The sequence below is a fragment of the Melanotaenia boesemani genome, chromosome 16 (assembly GCF_017639745.1).
Source record: "Melanotaenia boesemani isolate fMelBoe1 chromosome 16, fMelBoe1.pri, whole genome shotgun sequence".
NCBI classification, from domain to species: Eukaryota; Metazoa; Chordata; class Actinopteri; order Atheriniformes; family Melanotaeniidae; genus Melanotaenia; species Melanotaenia boesemani.
The window spans coordinates 26,180,827-26,193,463 of record NC_055697.1 but is presented as its reverse complement, the minus strand read 5'-3'; the positions used below and the strand labels follow the sequence as shown (position 1 = coordinate 26,193,463).

General features: G+C 37.8%; 1 protein-coding gene across 3 annotated transcripts in view; it reads left to right on the top strand.

Annotated features, from left to right (window-relative positions):
• The window catches only part of ugp2b (UDP-glucose pyrophosphorylase 2b), a 34,541-nt gene that overhangs the window by 9,590 nt on the left and 12,314 nt on the right, over positions 1–12,637 (top strand). For all 3 annotated transcript variants that reach the window (XM_042010078.1, XM_042010077.1, XM_042010076.1), the window contains 2 exons: positions 5,996–6,181; positions 11,439–11,572. In XM_042010078.1, coding sequence (XP_041866012.1) covers positions 5,996–6,181; positions 11,439–11,572 — 320 coding nt within the window. The remainder of the gene's footprint in view (positions 1–5,995; positions 6,182–11,438; positions 11,573–12,637) is intronic.

Genomic DNA, 12,637 nt, shown 5'->3' with positions numbered 1-12,637 from the left:
TCCAAAACTGCTGCCAATAATATCTGGCTTGCCAGATTACATTAATTAAAAAAAAAATAAAAAAATAAAAATAAAAATTGCAACAGTTATGTCTGTTGTGCAGAGACATGATGGTGTTTACTGCACTGTTAAATGAACAGTGTGGCCCCTTTTTAAAAATGCTCAAATTAGAGAGGAGGACAGATGCATAGAGGAAAAGAAGGAATGTCGGAGCAGAGAAAGAAAGTTACTGTGAGAAATTTCCTCTTTAGCGATGAATGTTTTGTACCAGCTTTAGGAATAAACACCACACAGCTCTTCTAGTTTCAGCAGAGTCCCACATCTGCTTCACCACTGCTGGGTAAACTGAAGGGAGCTAAACCTGAAGCTAGCTGCCAGGTAAAGCGAAGGGAGCTAACCCTGAAGCTAGCTGCTGGGTAAAGTGAAGGGAGCTAACCCTGAAGCTAGCTGCTGGATAAAGTGAAGGGAGTTAACCCAGAAGCTAGCTGCCGGGTAAAGCGAAGGGAGCTATACCTGAAGCTAGCTGCTGGGTAAAGTGAAGGGAGCTAACCCTGAAGCTAGCTGCTGGATAAAGTGAAGGGAGTTAACCCAGAAGCTAGCTGCTGGGTAAAGCGAAGGGAGCTGTACCTGAAGCTAGCTGCTGGGTAAAGTGAAGGGAGCTAACCCTGAAGCTAGCTGCTGGGTAAAGTGAAGGGAGCTATCCCTGAAGCTTGCAGCCAGGTAAAGCGAAGGGAGCTAAACCTGAAGCTAGCTGCTGGGAAAAGTGAAGGGAGCTATCCCTGAAGCTAGCTGCTGGATAAAGTGAAGGGAGCTAACCCTGAAGCTAGCTGCTGGGTAAAGCGAAGGGAGCTATACCTGAAGCTAGCTGCTGGGTAAAGTGAAGGGAGCTAAGCCTGAAGCTAGGTAAAGTGAAGGGAGCTAAGCCTGAAGCTAGCTGCTGGGTAAAGTGAAGGGAGCTATCCCTGAAGATGTGTATATATAAAAAGTTATACTTTTGGCCCCCCAGGCCAAGTGTAGCTGCTGACCCCTCAGTTAAAGGGTTTTCTGTGTGAGGCAGCATAGTGGAACAAGCCATTAAATTGAATGTGTAGAAGATTTTGTATACTTTTATGTAATTTTATGTAACTATATATTTAAACGTAGATAACAACCATTTGCTAAGCTAGAAACTGGAGTTTGATCATTGTGTCATTTTAATGAAGCTTTCTGTCAGTTTTTTGGATCCATCCTGACATGAGTTGCTAATTTGTGATGTTGGTGCTCAATTCTTATGGAGCTTTATAATAATAAATTCAAATTAATTTTAACTATGCTCAGCTGGAAATGTGATTTCTACTCTCTTCTTTCCAGAGGCAGAAAATGTGGCTGGTGAAAAATAAGAGTAAATTATGTGCAAATAAGATAAGATGGTTCACTGTAACGGTAGACTATGGTCTACAGCAGTGGTTCTCAAATTTTTTGAGCCATGACCCCCAAGATAACATATGTTGGTGTTTGTGGACTTCACGTTGAGCTGCTTAAAAGGGTTGCGGTTCTACAAGCATTTTACATGAAATAATCAAAACTAGCATAAATCTTTTTGCTTTTTTTGTTTTGTTTTAAAGGTTAATTTGTGACCACCTAATTTCTTCCTTACAATAATCTCTTGCTTGTTAAATATCTGAAGAATTCACGTTTATTCAACATGAATTTATATCCTCTTTCCTGAAAATCCTCATCTTCGTTCTTTCTCCAATTCCTGTCATTGCCCACTAAATGAATGAATGATTATTCTAATAAAAAGGTATAATCTTAGTCTCATCAAATTTGTGATTAGATCTACACTGCTTCAGAGTTTTTCCTAATAATGGTCTTCATCTCTGATCTGGTTTTGATTGGGGCATAAGTCCTGATTTATTTCGGTTTCTTTCCATTTGCATAGATTCATGCCAGACATGTTTCTGGCACTTGTTAATTAATATATTTGTAATTAATTGTCTTAAAACTTTTTTTACAAATTTTTCTTTTAACAACAGGCTTGGGAAACAAAACAGAGACATAAAAGATTAAAGATGAAGAAAAAAGCAGAAAAATATGACTGCTGTGCAAAAAAGAGGAGGTTTTACTGTGAAATTAAGAGTTGCATGAAGGCGCAGAAAGTTTTTTTGGGGAGTTTTGGGGGATGGGAGGGATAAATGAGCGAGAAGAAGTTTTCTGAGCGCCTGCTGCCAAAGGAAGTCTCTGCTTTCAAAATCTTCCAAATTAAGTAGATTCTTGTATTGTAACGACGGTTTTGACACCGATTCCCTCCTCGTAGATGCAACTATCAGAGATGACAGGTTGACGTTTAAAGGACTACAGATGGAAATTAGCACTTTGTTAAATTCAGTATATTTAAGGCAATATTTTACATTCATTAATATGCACTGTCCTATTTAAATGGATTATAATTATTAACTATATTTCTTATAACTTAAGATGATTTTAAACAAAAAAAGCTACTGCAGATGAGAGACGGAGCTTCTGAATGTGTTGTCATTCTTATACGGAAATGTTTTTAATTCAGATTAGATCATTCTTTATCTTCTTGATATCAAAGTTTGTGTTGCTATTTAATGTCTGGATTTTATTAAATCATTTTTTTATTTTTTGTCTGACCTTCCAAACTTTAGCCTACTAAGCTTGGTGTGTTTGTATAACAAAGAGGAGCAAGTTCACAACAGTGCAGTTAGAATGAGAGAAGGAGGTCATGGTATTTTAGGCTGGGTCACTGCCGTCAGTGGCTGTTTTTAAGTGCTTATCATTAGACATATTTCCTCCTGGTGATTCTCTGTTGGGTGAGTCTTTGCTGATCTGAGGTCAGAGGATCACACTAACAGGGAACTGCAGTTGGTTTCTTGTTCACCAAACCTGTATTTCTTCATAAAAACCTGAAATAACTTGGGTTGTGAAGTAGGTCTCCTTAAAATACTGTTAACATTTGTCCAGCAGTCATTCAGTCAGTCACAGTAATGTCATTGTTATGTTTGACTATAAAACACCTCGAAATCTATCCATCCATCCGCTATACCGTATATTATAATGCAGTTCATCACAGGGCCATCATCACGAAATACATTCGATTATTTTCAATTAAACCAATGGCATGACCAAGATTAGATTCTTAGCTATGGGGCTGTAGTATTTGCTGTCCTTCTAGGCTTAAGCTGCACTCTCCATGTGTTATACTGGAAACCCATCCATCCATTTTCTATAATACTTAGTCCAATTTAGGGTCACAGGGAACCTGGAGCTTATCTTGGCAATTAGAAGGCGAGAGGCAGGGTACACCCTGGACAGGTCGCCAGTCCATTGCAGGGCTTATACTGGAAACCCATTATGCAAAACAAACCATTATTAATTTTACAAATATATGCAATAATAATGCACAAAGCATGTGTGTGCATATCGAATCACCACTACAAGTAATCAAGACACCAAGACCTGTATGTTTATAGGTCATTTTAAAAAGAGGATTTCTGTTGCATCAGTACGATCGCCTCCATGTAGTTTGTTGCACATGGTACATGCCGTGTCTGCTCTATAACAGCATTTGGGCACGCAATGTTCAGTGTTAAATGCCAAGGGAGCAGGCATGTGGTAACACCAGTCTTTCAGTAAATACGCCTAGATTAATCTGCCATGCTATTGTTGTTCTAATGAAGGTGAAACTGGATGATGTACACAAACATTTGCACATTGTTAGAATACCTGCTCATAACCACACACATAGTCTTTAAAGAATAAATAAGGGTTGTTTATTACCTGTGGCAAATTTTTAACCCATGATAACGATTTTTTTACCTTTCACTTTGAATCATCAGCATCAGTATTTCCAAAACTCTGACTACTTTGCGTTTTTTTTAAACATTACCCAACACGATGGGGAAGTCAGACATTTATTAAAAAGCTGAATGTTCAGCCTTCTTGACAGCCACTCTTCCATGGAGATGACGCATCTCTCAGCTCCAATGTCGGGTTTTTTGCTGGATACTGTTCATATGCTGTCATTTTTTTAGGCCTGACACTAGTTTCCTTAAATTTCCTAAGGACAAACTACACACCAAGCTGAGATACGACATGTTTTCAACTAACAGCACTTTGGGAATCCCTCTGTTGGTACAAAAATATGATTTTCTATCAAACATTTTCATTAATGCCACAACTAAAGAATGAGTATTTCATGTATTATTGAGGTCAAGATATATTTATGGAACAAACTACCAGAGGGCACTGTTTTAAAGGTCAGTGTTTGTGGTGAATGAAGTCCTCATGAACAGTGTTTTTGTTATATAATGCACAATGGTGTTTATTCCATGCTATGATAAGAAGGAAATCATTTTAGGCCATACTGAGTTGTTTTAAGGTGGAATGAGCTGCAGTGAGATCTCTACATCAGGATTAAAATGGACAAAACTGTATAAACATTGAAATAAGTCTGTGATATGAGTGAGTATATTGTTTATGCAGACAGTAAATAGTGGGCTGAGTACACCTGTGGTACATCCTTGTTTATTAAAAGAGAGTTTATCTGAGAGCTTAAGAAGTTTGGGTACTGCTTTGCATGGGTTGTTTATGAACTCACTGGATCTCACTGGATCTCCAGTGTGTCTCCAATAAGTCAGGCTCTGTGTGGCAGCTTTGCATTAAAGGAAATGCAGACCACACTGGCATGCTAACACACAACCAGCACAAGCTTCCTACCATAGAAGCATCTTGGAAGCAGTGGACTAACTTTCTTACCGTTGCTGCCAAATCAACCGCGAATAAAAACTTTAAGTAGTTCTTGTCACATCAACAGTACTTGCACTGTGCCCCTGTGGTAATGGTTTGCAAATGTCCTTCCTCCCACACCGATGCTCATTAATATCATGTAAGTTGTGTAACATTTCAGATCAAGCTGCCATCTATCAGTCAGCTATAAACTTTAATCTGAGTTTGTTGCTGCAGATCAGATATCATGTAGATTTCTTTCACGTCCTCACTCCGGTTTATCCAATTTCCTGGAGGTTACTGAGGGTTGAGTTAACTTTGCAGGAGAGTCTGAATTGAATCCCATCTGTGTGCTTCAGAGGGGGAAGGGGGAATCAGCATCTGGGTGTGGAAGCTGTGTTCCTCGGGGGTACAGGGATAGGATGGAGGGGGATCTCTTTTGAAGAACATTTAATTTCACTTCTTATTTCCTAACACCAGCGAGGGTCTGATCAGTAAATGATTGGATGTAATTTATATGCACTTGTTTCCTTCAAGTCAGTTAACACGCCGTGACACCTCGCTGACCACCAACCGTCTCCGTGAAGGACGGGGAGTGAGCAACAGCTGCATCCTAGCCTGTTTGTTTGCATTTGTAACCTCATCCTCTGTGTGTGCCGAGTGAGGGGAGACAAACTCAGGAGGAGGTCTGCTGTGTGTCCTCTGTCACTGATTAGTTAACTCTGCACTTTCAGCAGGGAAGGAAACGGGATGACATCTGGACTTTTATGAGTCACACTCATCCTAACAAGAGGAATCTCTTCTTACTTCTGGTCAGAATTTCGTGCTCTTGGGTGTTTCAGCCTGATTTAGAAATAAAAATAAGAGATCTTGGTGAGATAATGAAATTTGTTTAAGCTGTGTGAAACTTAACAGGAAAATAAGTTTTTCTTTAGCTTTTCACCAGTTATCTTGGTTGGTTCTAGTTCCTACTATCACTTTGTGCTCTGTGAAAGAGAATAAAACAAGTCATTTTGTAAAAAGTGAGTCCACTGATGTGAGAGAGGCATTATCGATCCAATAATAAGGGTTTAAACGCAGACAGACGCAATAATCTGATAAGTCAGCTGCTGATCAGATTTTCCCTGTCACCTCTAAACCCTCTACAGTCTCCCCTCTGCATCTGCTCTGATCTTTAAGACATGAGCACCACAGCTGATGACAAGCACCTTTACATTTGCCATTTCTCCAACCCTTCAACAATCTTTCTCTCTCTCTCCACCAGATTCATCCCTATGATAAGATTGCTGCTCGAGGCCTGCCAGACAATGTGGCCCACAGCTTAAACAAACTTGTGGTAGTAAAACTGAATGGAGGCCTGGGTACCAGCATGGGATGCAAAGGCCCCAAAAGCCTGATCAGCGTCCGCAACGAGAACACCTTCCTGGACCTCACCGTGCAGCAGATAGAGGTACAGAAACTACAGAGTTAAACACCTTCAGCACTGATGTGGTTCTTTATTTCAATCCTGACATCATGCTATCATGCATAAGAGTTTGATCATTCCTTTTTTTCACATGTTCAGTTTGGCCTTTTAGATTTAATGCCCTGTTTAAGTAATTTAAACCAGCATTAATTACTCAATAACAATAATAATCATTTAAATGGTTTGGATTGTATTTTATCTCCAAATTATGCAGTTCACAGAAGCTTTAGAGCTTTTCTGCTCATAGTTTTGGTTTTATGGCCTGCAGCTTCACTGGTCAGGCAGTTCTCCTCAACCACTTTTCCACTAGCAGGAATGAGAAAAATAAGCCAGAATGTGGGGGGAGACAACAAACTCCAGATGGTAGACATAAAGGTTTCATATTGCTTGTGAACATAGTGGAGCATTTAATAGCTTAAGAGACAGATTTTCTACAACAGAGCAATATCTACCTATTAGATCAGAAATCTCTAGATACAGTCATGTCCACCCCTTTTTAATTCAGAAGTTTTACTAATCTGGACATAAGGAGATCATCTGGTCATTTCCAGCTCCTAAAATCAAGTGAACCATACAAAATGTAATATATTTGAGCTATATTTATTATAACCTAAGCTGAAATAAGAGACAGATTCATCCTTGTATGTTCTGAAAGAACTGTAGATAAATTAAAACCAGTTGGTGCTTGAAGTACCAGAATGATGAGTTCACTTGGAGTGGAGCAGCAACTTTCTCTATGTGGGAGTTTCATTTTTAACATTTTCACTGTTTTAACAGTAAAACAGGTTTACATACTGTAAAGTAATGAAAACATGATTCTTGGCAATAAATCTTATCACTTATCAATAGCCCATTTTTTTCTCTTTTAAATGGAGCCACATTTGTAAGAAGAAATGCATTTGTGGGATGAACAGAAGAGTTAAGTATGTGATTTGTGCCCCAAAAAAGTTTCTCTGCGGTTCTGTTTCTTTAGACTTAACTCATCCAATCCAATAAACAAAAACCAAACAAGAGTCAGTAGCAGAAATAAGCTGTTTGGCATTGGCAGAGAAGAATTTCTTTAGGTACAACCCACATATTCAACTGTGCTGCTCATCCCACAAATGCATTTCCCTCACAAATGTGGCTCAATTTAAAGGAGACTTAAACAGGTTTTCTGTCTGTATAAGATTTAATGCCAAGAAATGGTAAACCAAACACATTCTCTTTTGTTTTATGCTAAATTCATATATACATGTATTTCAGTTCCAAGAACCAATCAACTTGTGTATAACAGATCTGTCTTAGATTTTTATTTTTACTAATGTTTTTACACCAGATAAGAGACAGAAATTACCAGTTGGAGTTGATGTTTGTGAAGAATAGGAAGGGAAGGAGAGAGAGTGTGTGGGTGTGAAAAAGATAATGATCAGGTGTGTAGAGGCTTATTTTATCTTTATTGTATTTTAATATGTGTTTTTTCTGAATTGTTTTTATTATGTGAAGCACTTTATGTTACTCTTTGCATAAAAAGTACTTTATAAATAAAGTTTGATTTGACAGATGTTTTTTGAGACGTTACCCGACTTGGCAGAGACCCAGCCTGCTGCCACATCAGCACACATGACGCAGCCGTGATGAGGAAGGGATGAATAATCTGACGTAATGAACATCGCTCTGTGTGTCCTTCTGGAAAAGATTAGCTTGTTTTTCCTTTTTACTAAGATAGAAAGGTACCGAAGTAAACCCATTTAAAAAACATGAGGAGAAAGTGACCACATCCTTCAGGCCTCTGTTACTGAATGCGTGTGTGTGTGTTTTTTTTTTTTCTCTCTATTTTTTTGTTTTGTTTTGGTTTTTGCAGTTTTTTGAAAAGCGTTCAGTGAGATATGTGGAGGAGGTAGTTGCAGTGAAAGGGGATCTGTTTATGTGCTGGCTGGCAGGTCTGCAGGACTGGCAGGGAAACAGAGATGGCTGTGTACTGGAGGAGCGTAGTGTGTGTTCATGTGTGTGAGAGAGTTTATTTGGACCAGATCACGCTTTATCTCCTACATCAGCAGCAGTTACCGCCTGAGTAACTGCATATTAGTTTAATTAATAATAGCATCACACATTTGAGCTGCTTATTCACAGAATTGATGGATATCCAGCATCATTTAATTTATACAGATAAATCTGATGTTTTCAGTAGTTTGGAGTCTTGTTTGTTTTCTGTTCTGTGGTGTGTGGCTGGGTAGTATTTGTGGATGTTTCATAACCATCTCATGGGACACTTCTCTCAACACACACTGCTTTCTTCTTCTGCTCAGGTCTGGTCAGATTACCTGCACACTGAATTATCCTATTGAAAGAGAATGAAAATGGATCTCTCTCACACACACACATGAAACCCTCAAAACAGCATGTCCTGTGTGAGAACGCCCCTCAGAGCCACAGAGCTGCTTCTTGAACACTTTTTAGAAACTTTTGGAAAGGCTCACTGAAATGGCACCGTCCGCCTGCTGAAGATTTACTGTTCTGATCTGTAAAAGTATTCATGTTTAGAGAACTGCACATTGTCCACATTAAGATTTTTTTGAGAAGATCGGCTTTTATTTTTTAAAAAGATAATGGGTAACAGATCTGTGCTTCAAGAATGCCAGTTTAAAACAGCCGTGATAAAAGTGCATTGTGTAATTTTTGCATAGTGGTGCTGAAATATGCTATTCATTTCCTGCAGTCATGCTAATTATTCAGCAGTATTGAAGTTAGATTTTCACATTTTGGTGCCTCCCATTGAAGGCTAATTCGATATCTTTCTCGCATCCTGTCTCTTTTCTGAGCTCTCTCCAACTTGTAAAAGTCAATCTGATGTTGACTGTTGTTTTGTCACATTCTTTTTCTTTTCTACTTCAAATAATGCCCATGGGTTTTATGGTGCACGTTCAAAATGTTTTGAAATCCGGTTGCTAGCATGTGACGTGGTGCCCTAAAGGAAAACATGATGCTCTGGTTAGGAAAAAGAAGTTGCAAAGAGCAGTTTCTCAGCCTCAAGACCATGTGGGGCAATAATGGCTCTAGGAATGTGAATACGAATGTCATCAAAACAAGTCCTAAGCATAGAGTTTTAGGGTCAGAATCATATGTAGTGTTGCTTTAATAGACTGCACAGATGTGGACATCACATACTTGAATGCATCTTCAAACCACTTGGGATCCTGTATGTTATACTCTGTGTTTAACAAGCTGGATGATTCTTCTCTTCATAAACGGGGGACTCACATCTATGATTTGCAAAAACAATTTCAGATTTTGATTTTTCAGACCACTGCTGCGGCTCCAAAATATGATAGAATTTAATTTAGTATTTAAAGGTGCAGCAACCATTTTAACTGATGATGGTTTTTGAGCTAACGCAGGGATTTCCAGTACAGAAACCTGGCTTGCTACACCTTTGTCGATGCAGTGAAGTAAACACATTGAAGGTCATCTGTATTCAATACAGTTTCCAGCTTTTTCCTGGATTGTCTAAATATTTTGTACTGAAGATTGAGAAACTTGCCACTTAAACTGCTGAATTGTTTGCCTACATGTCTTTCCCATGTCTGTATTTCTAAGTCTCTCTTTGCCCTTTTTTTTATCTTCCCGTCACATCTGATGTATTTTCAGTGAACCTAATTAACCGATCACTTTTCCTCTTTTTGCTTCACAAAATGCAACACAAAATATTAATGTTGCATCGCAACATTTTAAGGCTTCTTCTCAGGGAAATGGAGCATTATTACCTGAAACAGTTATTTTACAGGCTTTTATCATCAACGTATTAATATGATATATCTGAATGATTGACAACTGAATATATTGACCCATTTAGTTATGTTATAGTGTGTATGTATATGTATGTGTGTGTGTGTGTGTATATATATATATATATATATATATATATATATATATATATATATATATATGATGAATGTAATGAACTGAATATCTCTGGGTTTCGAGCTGATGTTATCTTGACTTTGGGAGGATATGATATGATTTTTAATTTTGTTTTCTGACAATTTTGAGCAAAATTGAAATTACATATTAATCACATAATAAGCATCAGTTGTCTCATCATCTGCTTACAAACACTAAATAAAGATAAGATATTCAGCTTTAAGAAACTTGAAGATTGCCATGTTTACGCACATACACATTACATTATACTTGCCTTTGCTTCCATCTGTCCACTCGCAACATACTGTAAGGCTAACTTGTAAATTTGCCTTTTATCTATTTTGTTTGCAGTAGATTATGTGTGTGTGAACACAGGAGGGACACTTCAGGATACAAAAGAGTTGTATTACCTAAAGAGTCATAATAGTACCATTGTAAGATGTAGGATCATTATACACAGACCGTTTACTCACTTATTTAACTTGGTTATCAGTGTGTGTTACACCCTGTGTGACGTCGCTGGCCAGCCAACACCCTTCTTAAATGTTTTTTCCAGTGTCTTTCACTTTAGTTTAGTCATAAATACAAATGTGTTTCAATGTGGTATTCAAAGTGTGGCCACAAACCACACACAATGACTTTGATGACAAACTCTAAACTTTAAGCTTTTTTTTTTATTATTTTTTATTGTATATTAAATGTATTTTAATTCCAAAATCATTCCATGTATATATTTCTGTCATGAGTGTAAATCACAAGTTTGGTAAAGATACACAAATTCTGCTAAGAAACGATTTCAGTTCAGTTTGCTGCTGGTTGAACACGTGTCAGTGTTTCTACTAACATTATATTAGGCAACCCCCCCCCCCCTTACTGTCACCTTACTCGCTTGCTCCGCGAATGTGTGCTTGTACCTGTGTTCTGCACTGTGTATAATGACAAATAAAAAAAAAAAAATCTTCTTCTTCTTAAATGGGTGAGTCTGAGATCTTTCCCTTTGTTACCTCACAAAGAGAAATAACTAGTCCACCCTGGCAATGGATACTGTCATTGACCCATTGAAGAAAAGAGAAGAGGAAAAAGTTAAGGCAAGAAAAAGGAGACAAAGATAGAAAGCAATAGCAACAACTGTACAATCAAAACCTGAACCAAAAAACCAGACGACCAGCTGCTACACCTGTAAAGAAAACATCTTACAGCCTCTGTAAGAAAACAAAGCAAATAATCATCAGGAGCACCTATAAGAAAAGAAACTTTAAAAACAACATGAACAATAACAACAATATCAGCATCAAGTAAATGACAATCACTGGAAAAATTGTTTGTTTTTCATGTTCTGCAGCATCTGAACAAGACGTACAACACAGATGTTCCCCTGGTCCTCATGAACTCCTTTAACACAGATGAAGACACAAATAAAATCCTGCAAAAGTACATCCACCACCGGGTCAAGATTCACACCTTTAACCAGAGCAGGTGAGCGCATCATCAGGATAAACGAGTTCTGAACATCTTGTGATTCAGCCAAACATAGCCACATATAGACAGAAAAATGTCATGAAATGTATAGAAAAAGGTTATTTCATAATTAATGCCAGGGTGTCTCCAGTTTGTTAGCCAAGCGGAACTTGCTTTTTACTGTTTCCCTTAAATTATTCATAGAACTTATATGTTCTGTGTGTCTCAGGGAGAGCAGTACAAAGCATTTTGGGACAGCAGCACGGTAGCTTGAGGATTTAACGTTGGCACAAAGAGAGTGGTTGAATGGTTAAAATGTCAATTAATGAGAGAACAAAGAAAAGTCTAAACCATGACAGTAACTCATAAAAATCCAATTAAGGTCGTCTTCTGTGTCACATTGACTGGTGTTCCAGTGAATGGAGGGAGGACTATTTGTTTTGGAAGCAGGAGAAATCCATAAACTATTCAGCCACTTTGATTATGTTTTTGCTAAAAGAGAAAAGCAGAGCAAATAAACAACATTCAAAGGTCTTTGATTTTAAATGTGTCTATTTAGAACCAGCTCCTGGAAAGAAATGGAAAATCAAGTTTTTTTGACATACAAAGTCAAAATGAACAAACTGGTCTCTCTCTGCTGAACCTGCTAATTAAGTGCAAATTCAGAAAAAATAAAAATAAGAGAAAAAATAACTACACACTCCTTGCTGTGTGCTTCTCTTTGCATTGTAGTAGCCTTTTAGTGAGCACTGTTTTATTTTGAAGCCACTGGCTAAACCTAGTTGCTCAACTTCAGTTCCAAAAAAGTTTGGAGGCTGTGGAAAAAAAATAAAATAGAAAATGCAGTGTTTTAAATTACACAATATAGCGATAATAAACATATCCAATGTTAAAAGTGAGACTTTTTTTATTAAACTTTTCACTTTAACTTGAATATGACGGCAGCAGCATGTCTCAGAATAGTTGGGAGGGGCAACAAAAGGCTGGAAAAGTAAAACTAAAACTACTAAGTTCACATAATCATGGGTATTTTACAAAACTGAGTTTTTCCCATTTACAGTCTCCAAACAAATCACATCTACA